This window comes from Balearica regulorum, chromosome 19, assembly GCF_011004875.1.
Source record: "Balearica regulorum gibbericeps isolate bBalReg1 chromosome 19, bBalReg1.pri, whole genome shotgun sequence".
Lineage (NCBI taxonomy): Eukaryota > Metazoa > Chordata > Aves > Gruiformes > Gruidae > Balearica > Balearica regulorum.
In genome coordinates, this window is record NC_046202.1 from 4,982,322 (window position 1) to 5,003,033 (window position 20,712).

The 20,712-nt window shown below is 40.9% G+C and overlaps 1 protein-coding gene across 10 annotated transcripts in view; it reads right to left on the minus strand.

Moving 5' to 3' along the window:
- Positions 1–20,712, minus strand: part of SPECC1 (sperm antigen with calponin homology and coiled-coil domains 1) — an 87,908-nt gene that overhangs the window by 31,742 nt on the left and 35,454 nt on the right. For 6 of the 10 annotated variants that reach the window (XR_012838438.1, XR_012838437.1, XR_012838439.1 and 3 more), the window contains 4 exons: positions 11,474–13,035; positions 9,561–9,768; positions 8,820–8,893; positions 8,075–8,253 (listed from right to left, as the gene is read on the minus strand). Coding sequence is in view for 6 of the 10 variants with exons in the window: in XM_075771821.1 (XP_075627936.1) it covers positions 8,075–8,253; positions 8,820–8,893; positions 9,561–9,768; positions 11,474–13,035 (2,023 nt within the window). In the remaining 4 variants the exon portion in view is untranslated. Of the gene's footprint in view, positions 1–2,354; positions 3,656–5,273; positions 5,359–8,074; positions 8,254–8,819; positions 8,894–9,560; positions 9,769–11,473; positions 13,036–20,712 lie in introns of those variants that run through there. The other 4 variants (XM_075771823.1, XM_075771826.1, XM_075771825.1 and 1 more) reach the window with 2 other exon arrangements.

The following is a 20,712-nucleotide window of genomic DNA, read 5'->3' on the forward strand; positions in this document are numbered from 1 at the left end:
CAAATGTAAACATACAGTTTAACCGTCGCTTCTAGTCATGCATTTTACAGATCTGGCTGCCATTGCTTAGCACTGACACCGTACTCACCCAATACCTCTCAGGTAGACTTCGAGCGTCATTACCTAGCTTTAGTTTAGGAAAGCTGCAATTAGATAACAAAGCCTAGTCACATAAAAAGAGAGTATTTGTACATTACTTTCCTGATCTCCCAGCTGCTCACGAAATGCATGCTGATCTACAGGTTCTGAGGTATCACCAGTTTCCCCTACTTTTAAGTACAATAGGCACCAAGAGCTACATGAACACAAAATCAGAAATTGTTTCATAAGAAGGCTAGAGGAGTCCATCCAGAAAGTCCCTATGGGGTCAAACTACTTCTGTTGAGCTAAAAATAGAAGTCAGTGTCTTTTTCTTTCCCTTTTGGCATCAAAGTCTACAAAATGCAAAGGACTAAAGGGTATCAATGAATAAAAGAATAAGAGTGACTCATATTTCTATTTTTGGCAGAGCTTAAGGAAGTGCTGTCTTTAAACAGACATTGGCTATTTCTTTGGTAATTCATTCAAGCTCCTTGTGTGCCAGGGGAGCCTGCAGAGGCAGATGGCTAGAGAAAAAGCCATTTCAGTTCCATTCTCCATTTAATCCCATAAGGAGAAAAGGCAGATTAGATAAGATTCACTGAGGTCTAAGGGAGCCAGTGTCTTGCTGACTAAGTTCTACCCTTCACTTTTTCTTCTGTGGCTTCATAAAGCATAAGCAAATCAACAGGTGATTGCATCTACACTTTAGTTATACAAAAAGACAAAACCTAAAGGAGTTCTGGTTCTAGTAAAGTATGGAGGAAGGCTAGATTTCTGCCTCAAGATACGAAGCCACCCAATGCAATCCATTATACTTACAATTAAATAGGTCACTATGCAAGAGTTCTGTCTAGTTATCCAGGCAACAAGGGTATGCACAAGGTTTGCTGAGTATTATCAGAGTAAGAAAGGAATAGTAAATGTCTGTAGGCCAACTGGCAAATCTTGAGAATAAAGCAACCCAGAGATATGGTCTAGGCAGGCATCACTTCAGTGGTTAGGATTTAAGTCTGAGAACAGCTCAAACCTCACACAGACCAGTGTCCTCAGTCTAGCCTGTGATTGCAAGAGAATGCAAACATATTAAATAAAGTTAGAGTAACTAGACCAGCCCCTGTGCCGTGCCACAAAAAAGTCCACTGGGAAATCACGTTACTATTCTGTCATTGTACAGACAATTATGAAAACTCAAGTGCTGGAGCTACTACCGGTTCCAATTTTGTTAAGATGCTTCCTGTAATCTTAAGTCTGTATATTTGTAATAGGCTTCTAATGCACCCTGAAACAACCTCCTAGATTAAACACAATCACATCAGAAAGCCAAGGCCTCTCATGCTCCAAACCATGGCATGAAAGGCAAGAAGAATAGTGCTGAGACCTATTTGCTTCAACTAAACTCACACATACCAGCCAACAAGCAATGGAGAAACTTAGTGAGTACCTTCCATTTTTAAAGAGAAAAAAAAAATCCGTATAAGGGGATGCATATATGTGTACATATATGGGTTTCTTAATAGAGAAGCAAAAGAGTAAGATCTTAACTTGCAGTAGCAAGCTAATTCAGGACAGTATAGGAAAACATAACTTAGAAAAATTAATGACAAGCCATAACTTTAAACCATAAATCACTCCTTGTGCACAGAATTTATTTAGCTTAGTATAGCTTAGGCCATCCCAGAAGACTAGGCAAGCTCTGCTACAAAATGGATGGTTTTGAACAAAATGTCATCTACTGCTGTATGCTTTCCTTGAAACAAGAATGAATGGTTTACATAGATAAATGCTGCAAGTGCAGCTGGCTTAAGTGGAGCAGCTCCAGGAGGAAGCAGAGCACTTTAGCCACAAAGGAATTAAAGTGTGTGGTCCTTTTCACAAAAACACTGCCTGGTTTCATTCATTCATTCACTGGTGAGAGAAGTAGATGCAGAGAGCTCTTCTCTAATGGCAAGAGTTAAGTCTCCTTGTTTTCTACATTTGTAATATGTGGACAACAGACCGCCAACAAGGTGCAAGTCTTTCTGTGCTTAATGTATAGATTTTGCAACAGCAGCCTTCACGTGTTTGTGAAATTTCTAAACTGCTCTGATGACCTCTTTGCTACAGGTGGCCTAGGACCACAGAACCATATTTTCAGAAATAATTACTCTGCAAATCTAGTCTTTGACACAGTTCTTGTCATTGCTGTGAATCTGCCTGAACTCCAAGGGACACAAAGAGACACACAGCTACTGATGCACAGAACAGAAGAGAGGCCAAAGGCAGGCAGCAGACAATTCCAGACACTTAAACATTTATTTGGCACTTCAATATATATTTCTTAAACATAAAAACCAACATTCAACAGCTGCCAGCACAAAAAAAGAAAGGCAATACAAGTGTGCATATATGCACAGACTCCAGTAGCATGGCGCGAAGGCCATGCCAAAGCCAGGACAATCCCACAGAATTCTCTACTAGCTCAGCCTGCTCTGAGACCAGGCCCTTGCTAGGTCTTCACATCCAGGAGGAAAGGATGGGAATCCCACAGCCAAAACATGAAATTCCAGTCCTGGAATAAATCCTGATGATCTCCTGGTAGGGATGGTGACTTCTGAGTGTCTCCTTAGCATCCAAGTAAAGCTCTCTCCAGGTGTCTCCAGTTGCAAAGCTGAACTTCAGCAAGTTCTCCCTGATCATCATATACTTCACCTGAGTTAAGGGCATGAGAAAGACTCCTTTCTGAGAAGATATTTACTAGAGGCTTGATATATTAATTTCTTTTCCTTCTGATCTCTCCATCTGCAATTCTCAGCCAGGACAAACCTTATGTGGGGCATTCTCTGTGAAAGTCATAGCAGGACATGCTCCTTGTGCACCGCCCTGCTTCCTAACACAGAGTCAGACATGCCACCCAGTGGCGAGTGACTTGTCAATACATTATTAGAAGTCTGAAACCATCAAAGCAGCTGATACTGAATAAATAACTTCATGTTTCTATTCAGTTTTCCTGCAGGATTTCAGTAACCTACTGCTTGAGTTTGTGTGTGTATGTATACATACTGATCTGTATGCATACAGGTATTTAGACAAACACAGAGAGATCTATGAATATAATACTGTATGGAGAACTCTAATGTGTATGTGCATTACATTTGACAGATTAGACATACACACAGTTTTATTTTTTTTGCTTAAGCTTAAAATGGCACATTTGAATTTCTGTTTCAGGGCAAATACTCCCATCCTTTCAAAAAAGCCCTCAGTTATTTCAGTTCCCCAGATCTGTGATTACTTCTTACAGCCTAGTTGGCTTTAGACTAATTCAGAACTTTTTCTGCCTCATGGAGTCTTCTGAAGAAAGAAGCCTCTGAAACAAAGAAATAGGCTCTTGCCCATATGGAGGAGGCGGACCTGTGTAGCATTCACACTTTGCGATACACTTGACTTTTGCAGGGCAATAAAAAAAAAACTGGAGGTGCTTTCTTGAATTGAAACTTCCCTTTTTCAGCTGCAAGTTGAAGGTATGTCCTGAAGTGTCTCACATGCATGGCTATGCATCCATTCAGGGCTGTGTTAGCTGGTAGATATCAGGCACCTATGGAGATACAGACAACAATCGGGGAAGTTATAAGCAGCAATACAATGCCCATCCTGAGGTACAGCACTATTTTACAGTTAAATCACCCCATCATCACTGAAGTGGAGAGGTGAAAATGCTGACGGTGTTGCTAGGACAGAGTCCCTTAACACTCTACTAACTCACCTTTGGGGTGTGATGAGCAAACAATACAAAAAAAAAATCTATGTTGCTCAGATAGGAAGAAATGAAGTATTTAAAGCCAGGGAACCAATTTCAAAGGACAGGGATGGTAGTGTTCCTGGCTTTCCTCTCTTCTAATCATTTAGGACTACTCATTCAAAATGGGTACACGAACCCATCCAGGCAACTAGAGTTGCTCTACCCCAGTCAGAGTTTCTGTTTCAAGGTCCTTACACCAAAGAGGATGGAATAATCTCCATCCAGTGTAAAAAAAACAAACCCCAAACCCCAACAACTCTGAGGAGTCATTAACTCGAGCAAACAAACAATACTTCAAGGACCCTGCTCTGACATTCTAGTTTGCTTACTTTCAGTGAGAGCAGAATGAACTATCAAACCTCTGTAAGACAGAACAGCTGCAAAACACAGGCACAAATGAGCAGCACATCAGCACATACAGACTGACAGCAGGGTTTAATACACATAGAGTACAAGCTTATTTCCAGGAGAAAAAGCATGTAACACTGCCATGCTGTGGCATTTGAGACTTTAGGAGGAAGAACAGAAGGAAATTAGTGGGATACATCACAATCTTCACTTTAGGCTTCCATTTGAAGATCTGGTTAATTTTTTTTTTAATTATTCTGAGAAGTCGCACATTTAATTACAGATATAATTTCTCTGTTTTTTGAGTACTACTCCCAGCCCAACTGTCTTCCCTCCATGTTCTTGGTTCAAAGCACATAATGTTATAGTGCCAAAATCATTTCGAGAACTTGAAGGGAAACAGTCAAAGCAAGACCTTGAAACTTTCACTGCTGCTAAACCGTGTATTGCCAGAAAGGCTTGGAAATGGGTGCGTAATGAAGCCAAAAGAGCCGTCCATAATTTGGGTCCTTTCAACAATAACTTTCTTCCTTTGTGTTACAAACCCAATATAGCATTTTTTTTTCATCACTTAAATATTTGATCCTAAAACAGGTACAAAAATGAATTTATTTTCAAGGTGACTTGCTACAGGATCATAGGATAATTCAAGTCTGAAGGGATCTCAGGAAGTCATCTAGTCTAACTTCCTTCTCACAGCAGGGTCAGCTATGAGGTCAGACCAGGTTACTCAGAGTCTTATCCTGTCTGGTCTTGAAAATCTCCAAGGATGGAGACTATACAGTTTCATTTTCCACCACCTGTGAGGACACAGTTACACAACAGTGGATTGTAAGCTTTTGCATTTTACTGCAGGGAAATAACATTAGTTAGGATGTAAAATATCACAAAAGACTGTCTGAAACATGGGTTAATTTGTAGGTTTCAGTCATTACTAACTTGGGACAACCTAACTCCTCTCTTCCTTATTCCTTTTGATTGATGCTGGTCCAACCTCCCCCCAACATTCTTAGTCATAGAATTAGACATTTAATCTGTGTTAAAGATGCCTTTGGGAGGCTCTTACCTTCATTCAGATGAACTCTGATGACCTCATCAGGATTTTTTCTGCAAGTTCTTTGGCTGTTCCTGAACCAAAAATGACTTTTTGCCTGATTAGAAGAATGTAACGGTGAAATCAAACTTGGAGGCAGGAACTCAGGCAGCCACAGGCAAACATTAAAATGGCAGGATGTCGTAGGAGATAAATTGGCTTCAAGATCAATTTATGAGGTGGAATCTAATGACCCGCAAGAGATGGTTGAGATTTTGCCAAAAACCTTTGAGTAGCAAGCTATTTGGAAGGTACATTTTCCAATTGGAGCTTAAAAATCAGACAGGAAACTTTCACTAGGGACTGTCGGATATTCAGCTGAGCGCACAGCTGCTCAGCATTAGCAAATATGAGGAATACTTTTACAGGCTGTGTTAACATATGCTACAAACTGTTTCCACCAGCGCTGAGCATGCATTAAAAGTCATCGCAGGTACCAGAATCTACTGCTGATTCTAAGCAGTAGCATTTGTGAAAGCTGACTAAAAGCACCGATGAGAATATCCCCAGAAATTTCTGGGTGAAAGAAGCTGAGGTGCTAGGGAAGATAGTGACCTCAGGAATGCAAAAATAACTGTGTGTGTAGAACTGGCTCTCAGCAGGAGCTTTGGCGACTTCAAGAATGTTTTATAGATCAGTACAGTCTTAAAATTTCAGTGCTTAGCTGTTGATCATTGGTTTGTTTAGATAATGACTTACATAGGCTTCATTACCTTCTCCATACCACTCAGTACAGAAATTTTGCACTCTCTGCATGGACACTGTGAGTTAGATTAGTTATACTTAAATTGGCAGATGCACAATTTGGTCTCAACACCTGTCTTTGAAAAATAAATATTGCCCACTGCAGACAGTATATCTGGCTCCACGATCAAAGTAATACTCAAAGCAAGCTATACGGATAGTCAACAGGATGCAAAGACAGACATACAGATATATGTATGTGAAAAAGAGAGGGAGAGACAAATGCCAAAACTGACTTAATAAAATACGTGCCTGAATACCTCCTTCTGGAACTATGTATGTATGAGGATTCTGGAGATCTAATTTCAAAAGCAGTATTTCCAGCTCAGGCTTCTTATGCCAAAGAGCTGACAATGCAGCCACGTTCCTTATACGTGGAAAATAAATATCCCAGTTTGCAAATTAGCAGGTCATCTTCTATTCAAGTTAAGTATTATCAAACATCTTCAGATTAAGAAACAAAAAAGAGAGGAAACTACAAGTACATGATCCTGCCCTTATATACGGACCCTGCTCTAAACAAGAGAAATTTCATTAAGAACAAATTAGGGCTGGAAACAGAGCCCAGAACTTAAGGACTGTCTGGTAATCATTTTGTCTGAATACATAGTCTGTAATAGCTTTTCTCTGCATCCACTGGGGACTCTGATAATGAAACTGGAGCTTAAACACATTCCCTTATTTTTCTGAAAGAAGTATTTCTGTTCCTTCAATCCAGGAATTCTGATCCATACACCTCCGCACTAAAGCCCTCCCATCTTTTTACTCCCATCTACTGTACAGCTGCTGTGGAAACTCCTGAATGAAAAACAGTGAGCAAGTACGTGTAACAAAGTTGGACTGTTACTCCACCTGAAAGAAGTGACAGGATTCACTGTGTTCCTGTGGCTATTCTACTAGTGGCCATATATTTACTAGGAGAGAGATTAAATGGAAAATTCTAGAACAGCAAAATTAATTTGGCACATGTTTTTAATAAACGGTACCACTGTTTGTGTTATTTTGTCTTTCTTTGTTCCCCCTGTACAAATTTTCATCACTGCAGCTCAGCTGGCTCTGCTTGCATCAATGCAAAAAGAGAGGAAAGCACTGTCACCTTTAGAAATTTTGGTTCTTCCTTCCAATACATCTTTTGTTTTCCATCTCTTCTTATTTAGTACTTCAATTGTAGTATGATTTTCGGAATGATAGCTGGTACATAAAAGGTCATGCACTGCACAAAAGCCACATTGTAAGGCATCTCTCTGTACTGGTTCCAGATTAAATTGTAAGAGTCACTTTTGTTCTTACCATGCTCCCACAGAGGGAAGCCCCACATATTCAGCTTACCATGCTGAGGTATATCTCTGAATGGTTCACAGTTACTGTTCCCTCTTCAACCACTGAGACTACAGCAATTGTTTTACAGGTGGGTCCGCTGCATGACAAAGTCACTTCTGGGCTAATTGCTAACCCAGGCCACAGTCCGGACCATTTAACACTGCTAATCACATAAGAGGTTTCAAATTAAGGATGGGAGATACAAGATGAGGAATCCTAGTATTTGCATTGATCACTCAGTTAACATGTATCAGACTTGCAAAACAAAGAAATCCAGCTAGTTCTCGTTTTAATTTGAACATATACAGTCCTTGACTCCTCTCAGGTTAAGTAGTTCTCTTCTGGATGTCCCATTGAATATATGTAGCCAACAAATGTTTTCACAGATGGTTAAATACAGCTGCACAGAGTTATGAAGGCAATAAACCACAGTGGAATACTGTATTGAGAACAAAACTATAACAGGATATTGGCAATCGTTATTACTTAATATTTGCTGATTAAAACCTTCACAGCCTAGTTGACAGAACTAGATTGCTAAAAAGAAAAAGAACAGAAACATCTTAGAGTAAGAGACAACAAAATCTGTCAGAAGAGTTAAAAACAGACAACATGCACATCCAAGCCAATGAATAGTTATTGACAAAGCACTGTTTGCATGCATGTTAGCAGTCACAGAGATCAAATCTTGACCTTTGTAAGTAACCAACCTGCTGCTGCCCTTCACTTCATCCAGCTCCTTCTGCAGTCTGGCACTCTTTTCCTCTTCCTCCTGAAGCTTCCTCTTTACCACACGCAGCTCCTGCTGGGCTTCACACTTAATATCATTGGCTACAACCACTGCAGTCTGCAGATCAGCTTGAAAACGCCTCCATTCTTCTGTATCTTCCTAGAAAGAGCAATTAGAACCCCAAACTGTTTGCTGTAATAATGCACCTACTTGAGCTGAGCACTTAGTTATTGATCTCGCTTTCAGTGATCACAAGCAACCAGGATTTCACTACAATTTCAAGATGATGCCAAGGTCAAACTAAATACTTGCCTCTTTACACAGTACCGACAAGATTGCCAAAGCAGAAACTGATGCTAAGCTCGCCACTCCAATACAAAAAGTACAGTGAGAGTTCTTCCACAGCTATTCATCATTCAGACTTGTGATACTACTACAAGCACTGCTGCTGAAAAGAGCTCATTGCTACTGATGATTCATGAAGCAGGAATGGCTGTTCCAAAGTAGCAGAAGTTCATAGGTACAAAAAGCAAAAGTAATTTGCAAAGTATGGATTATATATTTCCTTCGCACGGAAAGAAACAGCTAGAAATGAGTGAAGAGAAGAGAATGAAAAGATGTAGAAAGAACTTTCTACAATTGTTCTAGAAAACAACAATGCTTCTCTCAAATCCGGTATTGCAATAAAAACTCAGCTTAGATTCGTCATGGAGTCTAAGCCTTACCTTCATTTGCTTAGTCAGAGCCTTCAGCTGCCTCTCTGTATCTTGTTTTTGTTCTTCCAGTTTCATTGCTTTACCTAGGAACAACAAGAAAGGGAAGAGACTATTAAACACATAAGGGCAAGGGTGAAAACTGAAAATGGGAGGACAGAGCGGTTTATTACATTTTGCTTATGGTAATGCCACTGAACAGACTAAACTGAAATTAAGATACTCTGTCAATGAATCAGGAATGGAACCAACAATAGACTTGTTACTTGAACATCTCTGAAATAGGTCATTATTTTGAGGCATTAAACCAGACACTTAAGTTTACAGAATCACATTGCAGGATCCCTTAGTACACACCCCTGAGGCACCCCGGATAACACTGGTAGGTGAAATGTGTCCCTCATCCCACCAGGTGGCAGCTCCCCTTCCACACTGCAACAGCAACCTCCACAGCTCTTAGCAGTGCTAAAAGCTCTTTAAAAGGCCAGTAATTCCAGTTTCTAGCATAGGCAATACATTCTTTGCTGAAGAATGAGTCTTGGAGACTGTCTCTAATATTATTTCTATAGCACTAACTGTAAAAATAGTGACTTTTGTGCATGAACAGAAAGGAATGGCCCAAATGGGAATATTTCTAAAGCGAGGCTCTTGTCACAAGTATCAAGACACGCCTCCTCCTCCTCCTCCCTGTTGCAGTCATAACTGAATCCCCTGAATAAGTTCACTTAAATCCTTTTTTTCAGCTCCACCTACTTTCCAGGTCACTGATGAGTTGGTTATTGTGAAGTTTTATAGCACGATGTTGTTCCACCTGGTCCTCCAACTCAAAAATGGTCTCCTTCAAGTTTTTTATATCTGCTTCATTCTCTGATGTTTTTTCCTGCAGCTTCTGGCTGGTTCTGCTCAGTTGCTCGGCCTGCCGGTCACATATCTCCTTCAGCTGACCACACTCACTCTCAGCCTGGAAGGGAGGAAAGCAAGCTGCAAGTCTGTATTTATTTTTTAAGAGATACCACCCATTAGAGATCTTACCGGGCATCTCATGGACTTAAGAACTGAACCTGTGTTCTAAGCATTGTATAAACTGAGTTTCCACATGAATGAGACAATTTCAGGAAACAAAGATAAGCTATGAATGTCAAGTTTTCTTTCCTGGTAATAAAGATAATAGAACAAGATGCTACAAAGGAAATTAAAATTTTCTATATGACGATGGTAATTCCAAACCAATCTCTGCAGGTAATGAACAGAGAGGAATTACATCCCTGGAAAGCTCCACATCTTTTTAATGTATCACCTTCTGAGAGTGATATCACTGCCTTAGGGCCAAGATGACGATCAGTTTGTGCACACTAACAATTTTGCTGCTTTTATCATCTGTGTTTTCAATGGATTGTGAAAACATACATAGTAGAGCTAGCTTACTGCAGATAAGTATATTTCTGGATATAGGACATCTGGAATTACTGAAGGGGGAATCTGCTGCACTTCAGTTTGTTGGCTCAGGCCCACAGATCAATGCTTCCAGGTTTGGGCGGGGGGAAGATCTCTGAGTATGAACAAGTTATGGAAAAGCAAGGTGTAGGCTGCCAATTCAGTGAGCAGCACTGGCACAGCCTGACTGAAGGCAGCCTTACAGAAGCCTGTGGTCTTATTTGGGTGTCACAAATAGCCAATGATTCAAAACAGCTTAATTCGAGGGAAAGGAAGAGTAAAAAGGAGGAAATCTGTGGTTTCCAAACCAAGCCATAAAAGTTTGGTACGGACTCTGAGCACTCAGCAGTTTTTCATTTATTCTTCATAAGCTGCAGCTCCAGTAAGCACTTGGGAGCTTCCTCTACTAAGTCCATTTGCTGTGGTCACCTATTTAAGCTGAAAGGACCTCTGGATTTTCTAAATCACCCAAATCATGGAGGTGCTTTTTGGCAATGCTCTCTTCCTCTGCAGCTAGCCAGTTTTACCGTTCTCATGATCCCTTTCCCATACAGGAAAGGCTGCATACACTGACTGTCACTCTTTCTGCAGCGGTGGGACATAATCACTGGCTCGTGCTTTATTAACACTGGTTTTATGATGCCTCACATTGCAGCTTTCTTCTGAACATCCAGGATCACACAGAAAATAGAAACAGTAACTGACTTAAGCTTGCTTGGAGCAAAGCTACAACCAACCAAAGGAGGCAGAGAAAAATTGTTCTAAAATAATTTTTTTTTTGTCATTACCTATCCCAAAACAGAATAGTTCTCAGATTTGTAAAAATATTTTAGTTTTATGAAAATAATTTCATCTGGAGCTTGACTGTGCATCACTAGTCATATTGCTGTAAATATCAGCTTCTCTGAGCATTAGCTCATGTCCTTGTGTTCTCATGACGAATGACACCTATAGTTCACTACTAATTAATCATTATTAACTATTCAGAATTTAATATTTGTTAACTACTCATGCCCTTCTCTCCATCTGGATTACCAAGTGATTTTCACTATATTTGTTCACATAATATCAAAGTAATTTTTTTATTGACCAGTTCTTTGCTCCAGTTTTGATAAACACAATTTCTATTTACTAACAATCAATGGCTCAGTAACAATCTAAAGCCCAACAATTACCTATTTATGGAAGGGCAGATAAACAACCATTATATTTTACAGCTGTTACTGCTTTACCTTAGATAGCAGACCCTGAATGTGCTTCAGTTCACTGTTTGCCTTCAGCAGCTCTTGTTTAAGCTCGGTGCAAGATGCTTCTAACTGATCCTTTTCTGCATGGGCTACTTTCAGCATCTCTTGCACCTCAGAGTTGTCAGTAGTACATCCCATCGCATTGATTTCTGCAGCCTTTTGTTTCTCACTCTCTAACTGAGTTTTGAGAGAGCCATTCTCAATTTTTAGACCTTCCAAGGCAATTTTACAGTCCTCCAGAGTTTTTGTCACTGTGCTGCTGTTCTGCTGTTCTGCTTCTAGAAGTTTAAGCAGTTTCTCATTTTCTTCTCTCAGGCTTTTAATCACCTGCTGGGCATCCTGATGCTCCCTTTCTAAGCTTCGTAGGCTGCTGGTTAACTGTTGCTGAATGTTGAGCAATTTCTCTCTTTCAAATTGTGCTTTTTCAAGAACTTCTGCACATTTCTGTTCCAGTTCAAGGACCTTCCCCTCCTGAGCTCTACTTTCTTCATTCTTGGATCGCTCTTGGAGGAGAGTCATTAGCTTCTCGTTTTCTTGGCTCAGCTGTTCTGCTCTATCTCTATGCTGACGAAAGGAAGTCTCCAGGAGAGCTTTCTCTTCCACCAGCTTCTCATTTTCTGTTGTCAGCTCCTGCACCATTTGCTGTTGATCCGACAGCTCCTGCAAAGTGGCTTGTAATTCTTCTGCTGTGCTGTGGTGGTTCTCCTCCATTTTTTGTATTCTCTCTGTAAGAGATGCAACAGAAAGGTCACTAATATTGTTTGGAGAACTTCCTGTAGTGGAGCATTTGGAACCCTTGAAGTGATTGCTGTTGGAGGATGTTGGCCTGGAAGGTACATCTGCTATATGTTCAAAATCTGATGCATCGGGTGACAAGGAAGCTTTAGTCACATCACTGCTGGAAGAACCTGAATTGCGCAGCGCACCCCCGTTCACATGCTGCCTGTGCTCATCCATTTCACCTCTTGACACATTTTTTGATGGGCTTCCAAAACTGGATTCTTGGGTAGTTGGGGTTGGGAGGCTGCTGTCACCTCCACTGCTTGTTGTTGTGTCTGAGAGGGGAGAGTTTTCTAGATAAAGTAACTTCTCTTTCAAAACACGATTTTCCTCTCCCAGGCTAGCAAGCTCTTTTTGAAAAGTCCTGTTTTTTTCCTGAAGGGTCCGTATTAATGGATCTATGTCAACAGGTGATACTGATTCTAAATTTTGGTTGGAAGTGCCCATTCCTTCAGCGTTAAGTGATCCTTTCTCTTTGCATTTCTTCAATTCACAACGGAGTTTGGTAATTTCAGAATCTTTCGTCTTTGCTTCTGCCAAGAGTTCTTTAACCTGAGATTCCAGAACAGCCTTGTCACCAGTTTCATTTTCTTGCTTGGACTTGCTAGTGGGACGCACGTGTTTGGTAGGAGTCGGTGTACCAGAAGAGGTGGGGCTGGGTTGCGTCTTCCTAGTATTGGCTTGACCACGCAATACAGCTCTCTCTCTGGATACAGATGATGATATTTCCCGGGGTGCTGGAATCCCTGTGCGCTTTGCAGCTGTTCCTTAAAGCAAAAGAGATGAGGCAAACCAAGTTAGTTCATAAAGCAAATAAGTCACACAACAACAACGCTAGAGCCTAGAGCAGTCTTGGAAAAAACACCTGAGTGTTTGAATAGGTTTAGTCATGACTGAGTGTGTGGATTCATGTTTCACAAAGGCTTGCATTATTTTGCATTTCTTCCTCTCCTACCCCCTGCAAAGGAACGCAGTCTGCTGAACTTTTCCCCAGTGTAACAATATAGTATGTAGATGTTGCAATACATGAACTGCAACCCCCAATACCAGGATATTACTTATTTGAAAATAATAATACAAAAAGTCTTTACACTACTTTGTGAAATGCTGAACTTAAATCTATTAATTTCTGGGGAAAAGTTCAGTAACTTAAAAAAGATACCATCTTTGAAGAAAATGTGTTTTTATCACACGAGTATTTTATCACACATGAAACTAATGTATTTGCATTATGCTCCATTTATGCAGATCATCATACAAAAAGATCTGAGACACTTATGCTGACTGCAAGTTCAGTGAAATACAAAACTATCTCTTGATACCTCTAACACTAAGACTATTGCTGCAGCTTCTCACAGAGATAGACAAGAGATTTTTCATATTACAAATTTCCATCCTCTTTTGAAGGAAGAGCAAAAGGAAGTTAGAAAGTTAATATTATTCTGTTTCATTTTGGTGGGTTTTTTTGATTTTGTTTTTTATTATTTTCCAACCAATTTAAGGGCAAGGCATTATGTGACTACAAGGGAAATAAAGTTTCTAAGTTGCTGATCTTCATCTTTCAAAGCTCTCTTTTGGAATATGGGACTATGGGTACTGAAGAAACAGAGCCATCCTAACCATAAATGTATTAACAAGCTGGTTTAAAAAAAGCATCTGGTTCAAAAGGGAGTTATTATATGCCACTACAAGTGGCAACACTATGAATTTAAGAAATTCCTGTTTCCAGGACCTTAGTCAGAAGGAAAAGCGCTACAAAGCCATAAAGTTTTGCATTATGGTACAATGAAGCAGTATTGTCTGATGCAGCCAGATAAACAGGATGCATGGGCCAGTTATGCAAACACTAAGGGCTAGTGAGCCAGTGTTTGCACTAATAACAAGTTCTAGAAGGATTCTGGGAGGACTCCTAGAATCAATTACACCTCCCCACGTTTAGGAGGCTCTCTTTGCCAATGCCCATGTGCAGCATTCACAGAAAAATCAAAGGGCAGTTAAGACCAAAGCAGGAGCAGACTCCCTGCCTTATACAGCAAGCAACGTCAGAACCCTCCCACAGCATTTTTCACACCGAGGAAATCTGGGTGCAGTGATGCACTGTCAGTAACGCAGGGCACTGAAGGGTTAATATTAACACCATCCAGTTTGCTCAGCATCTCTTTTGAAGAATGCACTAGGGTTTATAAACCCCACACAAACAGGAGCCCCTCCTCCTCTCTCCCAAACAAACACACTCTGCAGCAGGCACAATAAACACCCAGAGACAAAGAGCAGCTGAAGAAAAGACCCCTGAACACAGAGGCGCTGTGCTGGGAGGAGAGCACAGAAAGAGCTCTGTGATGGCAGGGGCACGATAAGGCCAGAGACAAAGGCTCCAGTGTTTATGGAAGAGATAGCAGGGACAGTCTGGCCGGACAGCCAGCAGCCCACACAGCTTCATTTAGTCATCTACAGCTGGAGGCGCCAACATATCGAGGCAGCTCCAGTGAAAAGTGCAGCACAAGCGGAGATGGGAGCTTTTCCACTGCAACTCCAATGGCTGCTGCTGCAACTCCAGACCTGAGAGCTCATTTCGCTTGTCAGAGCTGAAGGCCCCCAGCTCACTGCTCATCTCATTTCTTAACCCGGGGGCTCCCAGCTGCCAAGATCTGGCACCTGTAAACTGCATTCAAACTGAGCTCAGCAGATGAGCAAAGCTTTTAGCGTCAATGCAGCTAACACCGTAAGATGAAGAACAAGAGGAAAACTGAATGGACGGTGATGTGATGCGTCGCTTCCAGCAGAGAAATACCAGCTCAGCACAGCTCCTTCTTGCTCGCAGGCAAAGGTTCACACGAGGTGAAGCCCAGGTGTCCAGGCAAGAGAACACAAGGCCTTGTTTGAATGTGTCTCTTGAACGTACAGTTGGACACGTGTCCAAAGTAGAGAAGCAGTCCTCACACAAACTATAATCACACTACAGATTTAAGATGTAAAATACACATTACAAATGGCCACAGATGTTCTCTGATGGAGCCTAAGGGGTGGATTTAAAGCTTTCTGTTATGTCTTGGACTTTTATTCAATCTGAAGGGGTTTTCTACTGTTATAATAAAATTTTATGACAAAGCAAGTGCCCCAAATAACTCTTCTTTTTTTTCTTTTTTTTCTTTTTGCAATGTCCAAACTAGCACAATGACATGACTGTCATCTGGTGAGCACGTGACTGGGTAGTACTATAGAAGTAGCAGGTAGTGCTGACTGGGCAGTATTATATACATTACAAGAAATAACGATGCTACTACACATTGGTACAAATTGCAAGGCACTGAGAAAAACCACCTTTTCCTAAGAGAAATGTAGCATTTCTGGTAGCAATACCAGTGTGCTTCTAATTGCCACCAGACAACAACTGCAACATGATCTGAGCAATGGAAGACATATACATAAGGATAACAATTAAGGATATTTAACTGGGATTATCTATACTTCACCAGCTTGCCAACCAATGCAGGCTCTGAGCTTACTCAACCTGTCCCATGTGTTTTGTAAGACTCCGTTCTCTGCTGACTTGTTCTGTCATAAATCACAAAGCATTTGCTATCCACCAATAACCATTAACCAAGCTGGTTTTTTTCATGACGCAGAAGTGTTTATGTATTTTTCTCTCTCTCCAAAACAGTGCCATGCAATACTAAAACATCATAGAGAGCCCAGAAAACAAATAGCTCTAAATGCATATGTAAGTTGATTACAAAGCACCAAAGCAAGAATAAGCACTACTTTAAAGTCAATTTTATGGGTGACTCCCCCTCTGAATGACCTTGAAATTGAGCAGTGTAGCACTTATAAATGGAACTGCCAGCCCCACAGCCCGAGGCACCCACTCTGCAGGGACTGCATTTAGGGCTGTACTAGTCACCCTCGTGACCTGATTAGCTCAGCACCCTACACTGGGTATGGTCTATGGGAGACTCCAGACAGACATGTGCCTGTCAAGCTGCAGAACCCAATCTAGGGTTGATGTACGCTGCTGCTTAAAGTAGCTGGAATCACACAGAACTTCACTTCCTAGAAAGTGCTGCTTGGTTTGAGCAGGGAAGAGAAAAAGCAATCAGCCCTGCATCTCTAAGGAGACATTCTGGAAAAAAAAAAAAAAAAAAAGAAACCATTAAATACCTTTCTGTTTGGTCAAAATGGCACTGTGGCACCTCATTCCTGTTTTCCCTGTTCACCCACCCTGCCCAACCTGTTAGCTTAACTATTCTTTTGCCAATTTTGAGCACAACCTCTTTCCCACTATCCCATGTATCCAAGCTCAGGCTACCTCTGACCAACAGCATATTCCTCATTCCCTTTACACCATACCTAACCTCCCATTCTCCCAGTCCCACACCCACTCAGCTTGCATTCCTCCACTTCAGAGGAACTGGGAATTACTCCTGAATTACTCCACTGAGAGTTATTGCCTGAAAACCTGTTTTGCTCAGACTGAGGTCACCTCGTTATGTTCCTCGCCTTGGCACCCAGTAAGAACTCCTCTATTTTCAGTATCAGCCATGCTATTCAGGTGTGAGGGATTAAACCTTAACATGTATATAGAGCTTATAATTTTTAAAGTGCTTTAAAATTAAGAGCTAGTTAACTCAAATCCCCTGAAACACATAATTGTTAACTCTAGATTACAGGACACAGAAGCAGAGAAAAATGAAATGCCTCACCCAAGGTCACAGTAAATCAGTAAGGATTAGGACCCTGGAGCTCCTGGCTGGCAGCCTGCTGTACAGCTTTGTTTGTGCCACTTTCTGCCAGGGAATACTCGCTGACTTTCCACTGGTGTCAGAAACAAAGCAGGACTTTAATGAGATAAAAGTTGACCCCTCATGATGATCTTTAGCCATTTTAATCCCATTTTCAACACAGCTACAATGTTTTCCACAGAAGGAAGGATCAGGATTACTCTTAGTTTTTCCACATAATGATCTATTTTTGATCTGAGCTCTCAGCACCTGCCACATCAGCTCCCATAGAGGCATCCACAACCAGAAGGAAATGGACTATGGAATGGAGAAAACCATTTCCCAATCCCCCAAGGCGGAACACGTCAGACTGCATTCAGAAGTGAAGTCCATGCAGTACAGCTAATGTAATTACAGTCCTCGCAGGGTAAGGGTAAGTAGGTGCCAAGCATTTTACCACAATCACATGGGGACACGCATGACATTTTGGGATGAAGATTCAATAAGTTTATCTGCCTCCACACTCCGTGTGCTCTGAGATAGCACATTATCACTGTCTTCCCAGTAAAGCACTAGTCCTGAAGTTCCATTTATTTTACTTGACTCTTAAGTATAATTAACAGTTCAAATACCTGCTTCTCCGATCTCTTCTAGAGCAGAGGAAGAATCCCAGTTGGAAAGTTACTTCATTTGACCACAGAATCACCTTTGGAAATGTTTTAATTTCTGCCTTCAATCTATTTTTTGGAACTGGAGTCAATACAAGATTATTTGCCTCTGGCCTTCGTACCATTTGTGTCCTACAACCTACCCTTTTCTTAATCCTTCCCTCCATCAACATATTAATAACCCAAAGGTTAATGCCCTGGGCTTCTGCTGTTCCAGGGATGGAATTAACGGGGAATGTTCCATTTTATACTTTCTTCCTAACTTTTAATCCTGTCATCTCTTAACCTAAGAACAATAAAAACACATTTTCTTCAACACGTTTAAAAATCCATGTTAGTAGTTCATTCTTCTATAGTTTAAGTAGGTACTAAGTCTCCTGCATGTAGATTTCATCTATGTAATTTAAGCATGCTGATCACTGATTCATTTCAGAAAGCATTTCAGTCATCTAAGACTAAAACATGAAGACAGATGCATCTTGGGTGTGATGTTTTTAAACAATGGATACCTTATTTGAATTGCAAGGGCAGGATAACAAGAAATAAAAGAAAGCTATTCATAGCACTCTGCAATATTAAAGTCATATGTTTCAAAAAGGCAAACCATTGCCTGCAGACAGGTTTGTACTCTCATGATTATCTGCTGCTCTAAGAGGACTGTCATATCTCTCTCATTCCAGCTCCTGCATTTGCGACAGACCAGCTATTTCACTGTCTTGTGTCTCTTTGCCATCCCTCCCACCTCCAAAAGAGACAGCGAAACAAAAGAGCAACAAGAAATTGTGGGCTAACTCATAGCCTCCCTGCCAACAGAAGACTGTGATTCTTCCATTGTTCTGGAATTCTGTTCTCATGTGCTAAGATATCTTAAGAAATTTTGCCATTTGAACAGAACTCCCAAGCCTCAGATAGAAAAGTGATTCCTGCAATACCTTGAGGGAAAGGTTAGTAAAAATCAAGTGGGCTGCAAGCATTTAGCAGAATGGCTAAGTGAAGAGAATACTATTAACAGCCCGTGCTCATAAAGCAAATAAAAAGTTTTAAACCTCCCTACAATTTTACTGTGCTCCATCACATGTGGTTTAGCTGAAGTAGGTCCTTCTTATCAGTTTTGGTTTTCACCTTATCCTCAGACTAACTTTGGTAGATCCTGGACTTAGCATGACTGCACTTACTCAGGCTTTGCCAAGATCTCACTGAGGATCCACAGCACTGGTGACATACAGCAACAGACAGGTAATGCAGCCATATACTCACACGTGCTCAGTCTTGTCTACGGAAGGTCCTATTACTATTTTTAGCCAACTTGGTGTTTCTCATGTAAAACCAATCTGGGTCACAGCTGTACCTTAATCCCACCTCGTTTATGACAGCTAGTGAAGGAAGCCAAGATACAGATGTCTAGTGCCATTTCAGATGCCCTTTAGGTATATTTAAAATACCTTCACTGAGCTGAAAGATGTGACAGTACCTGTGGGAGACCTGTTCTCTGCTTGGGAGGCAGAGAGCAACTGGGATGTCTGAAGACATCTGGAATGGCACTAGACATTAAACTGAACAGTCACACTTTCACAACAAATTTACAAGCTGGTGTTACAAGGCAGGTAACAGCAGCTTTCATGTGCCATTTTCAAAATTATTCCAGTACTCAAGTACCACCACCATTGTGTGATTTCCAGACACACAATGAACAACTTAACATAACATGTCAATATGTGACTTCATGACATCATTGATCTGAATTTAATCAGAGCCAGATAAGATGGCATTAGCTTGGAGCCCTTGCACACTCTGACTCCCTATAATAAAGTAGTACATGATACAGGGAACCTAGCCACGTTTTCTGTACTCTTTTGTCAATTCTGAGTAAAGTTTTCAAGAACCTAATTAACTTGGTGCTTAAAATCCATTTTCCAGAAGTGGCTAAGCCACTGAGAGCTCAAAGCTTAACTGAAAGCCCAGAGGACTTGGCAGATCACTTTCACCCTGCTCCAGCATTGATCTCAAGATTGATATTGAGACTGATTAAGAGCAAACGAGGAATGTCCTTTGGGAAATTATGACTATACAGCACAGAGGAAGGACTGGTGTACATTTGACTCTTTTAAAGTACTTTTTCATTAAAAGATTTCAGAGTCTTGCACACATCTACTTCATTGAAATGCCCTATTTTTCCCTCCCCTTTTTTCCCTTTGTTTAAGCAAATGAAAGTTTAAAAAAACTTCACTGCTAACCAGAGATCTTCTGATATCCTAATTAACAGGAAACACACTGACACATTTCATGGTGGCATGAGAAAAAGTAAACATAACTGCTGAAAAGCAGGGCAGATACAACAGCAACCCTCACCCGTGCTGCTGTGCTCTTTCATACACATACTTACACAGAGGCAAAATTCCTATACGTGCTCTGCCACATTGTTTAATGCTCCGATCCTTAAACCTCCACACATGCTAACAGTAAGACAGTTTGACAGCAAATACTGAATGGATGCATGTAGCTAAATCAGCTCATGAAGATGACCTGAATCAGTTCTAATTGCTTATTGGGGGTTAGAACGAGAGCAGGACTGGATGCAGAAGGCCAGATTTTCAAAGAGATATAGGTGCCAAGAGATGCAGATCAGCACTTACTGTTACTTTCAAAACTGCTTAAGCTTGTTAGAACTTCATATATGAGAGTGAAATGCTTAAAAGTTCTGGTCCACCATTAGCTTAGGTAAAAGTCAGGATAAAGAATGACACTATTGTACTGTGACAAACTATGTGTCTGCTTGATATACAAAGGGAATGAGCTGAACGGGTTACCTATCAGCATTTATCAGTGACCACAGTACTGGATACTCTTTTGGATAATCCTCAATAATTTGGAAGAGCATACCATTTTCCATCTCTTTTAGGGTTGTCTTGCAGAAAGACAATGCTCTCTGCTACCTGGTCTTTATGCAACAGCGAACAAAGCAAACCTAGGCTTGGCCACTTATGGTTCCCCTGAATTAGTCTGTTTGCAGAGTATTAGTCACAGAGCCAACACCTTTACAGGTCAGCAACTCTTTGGG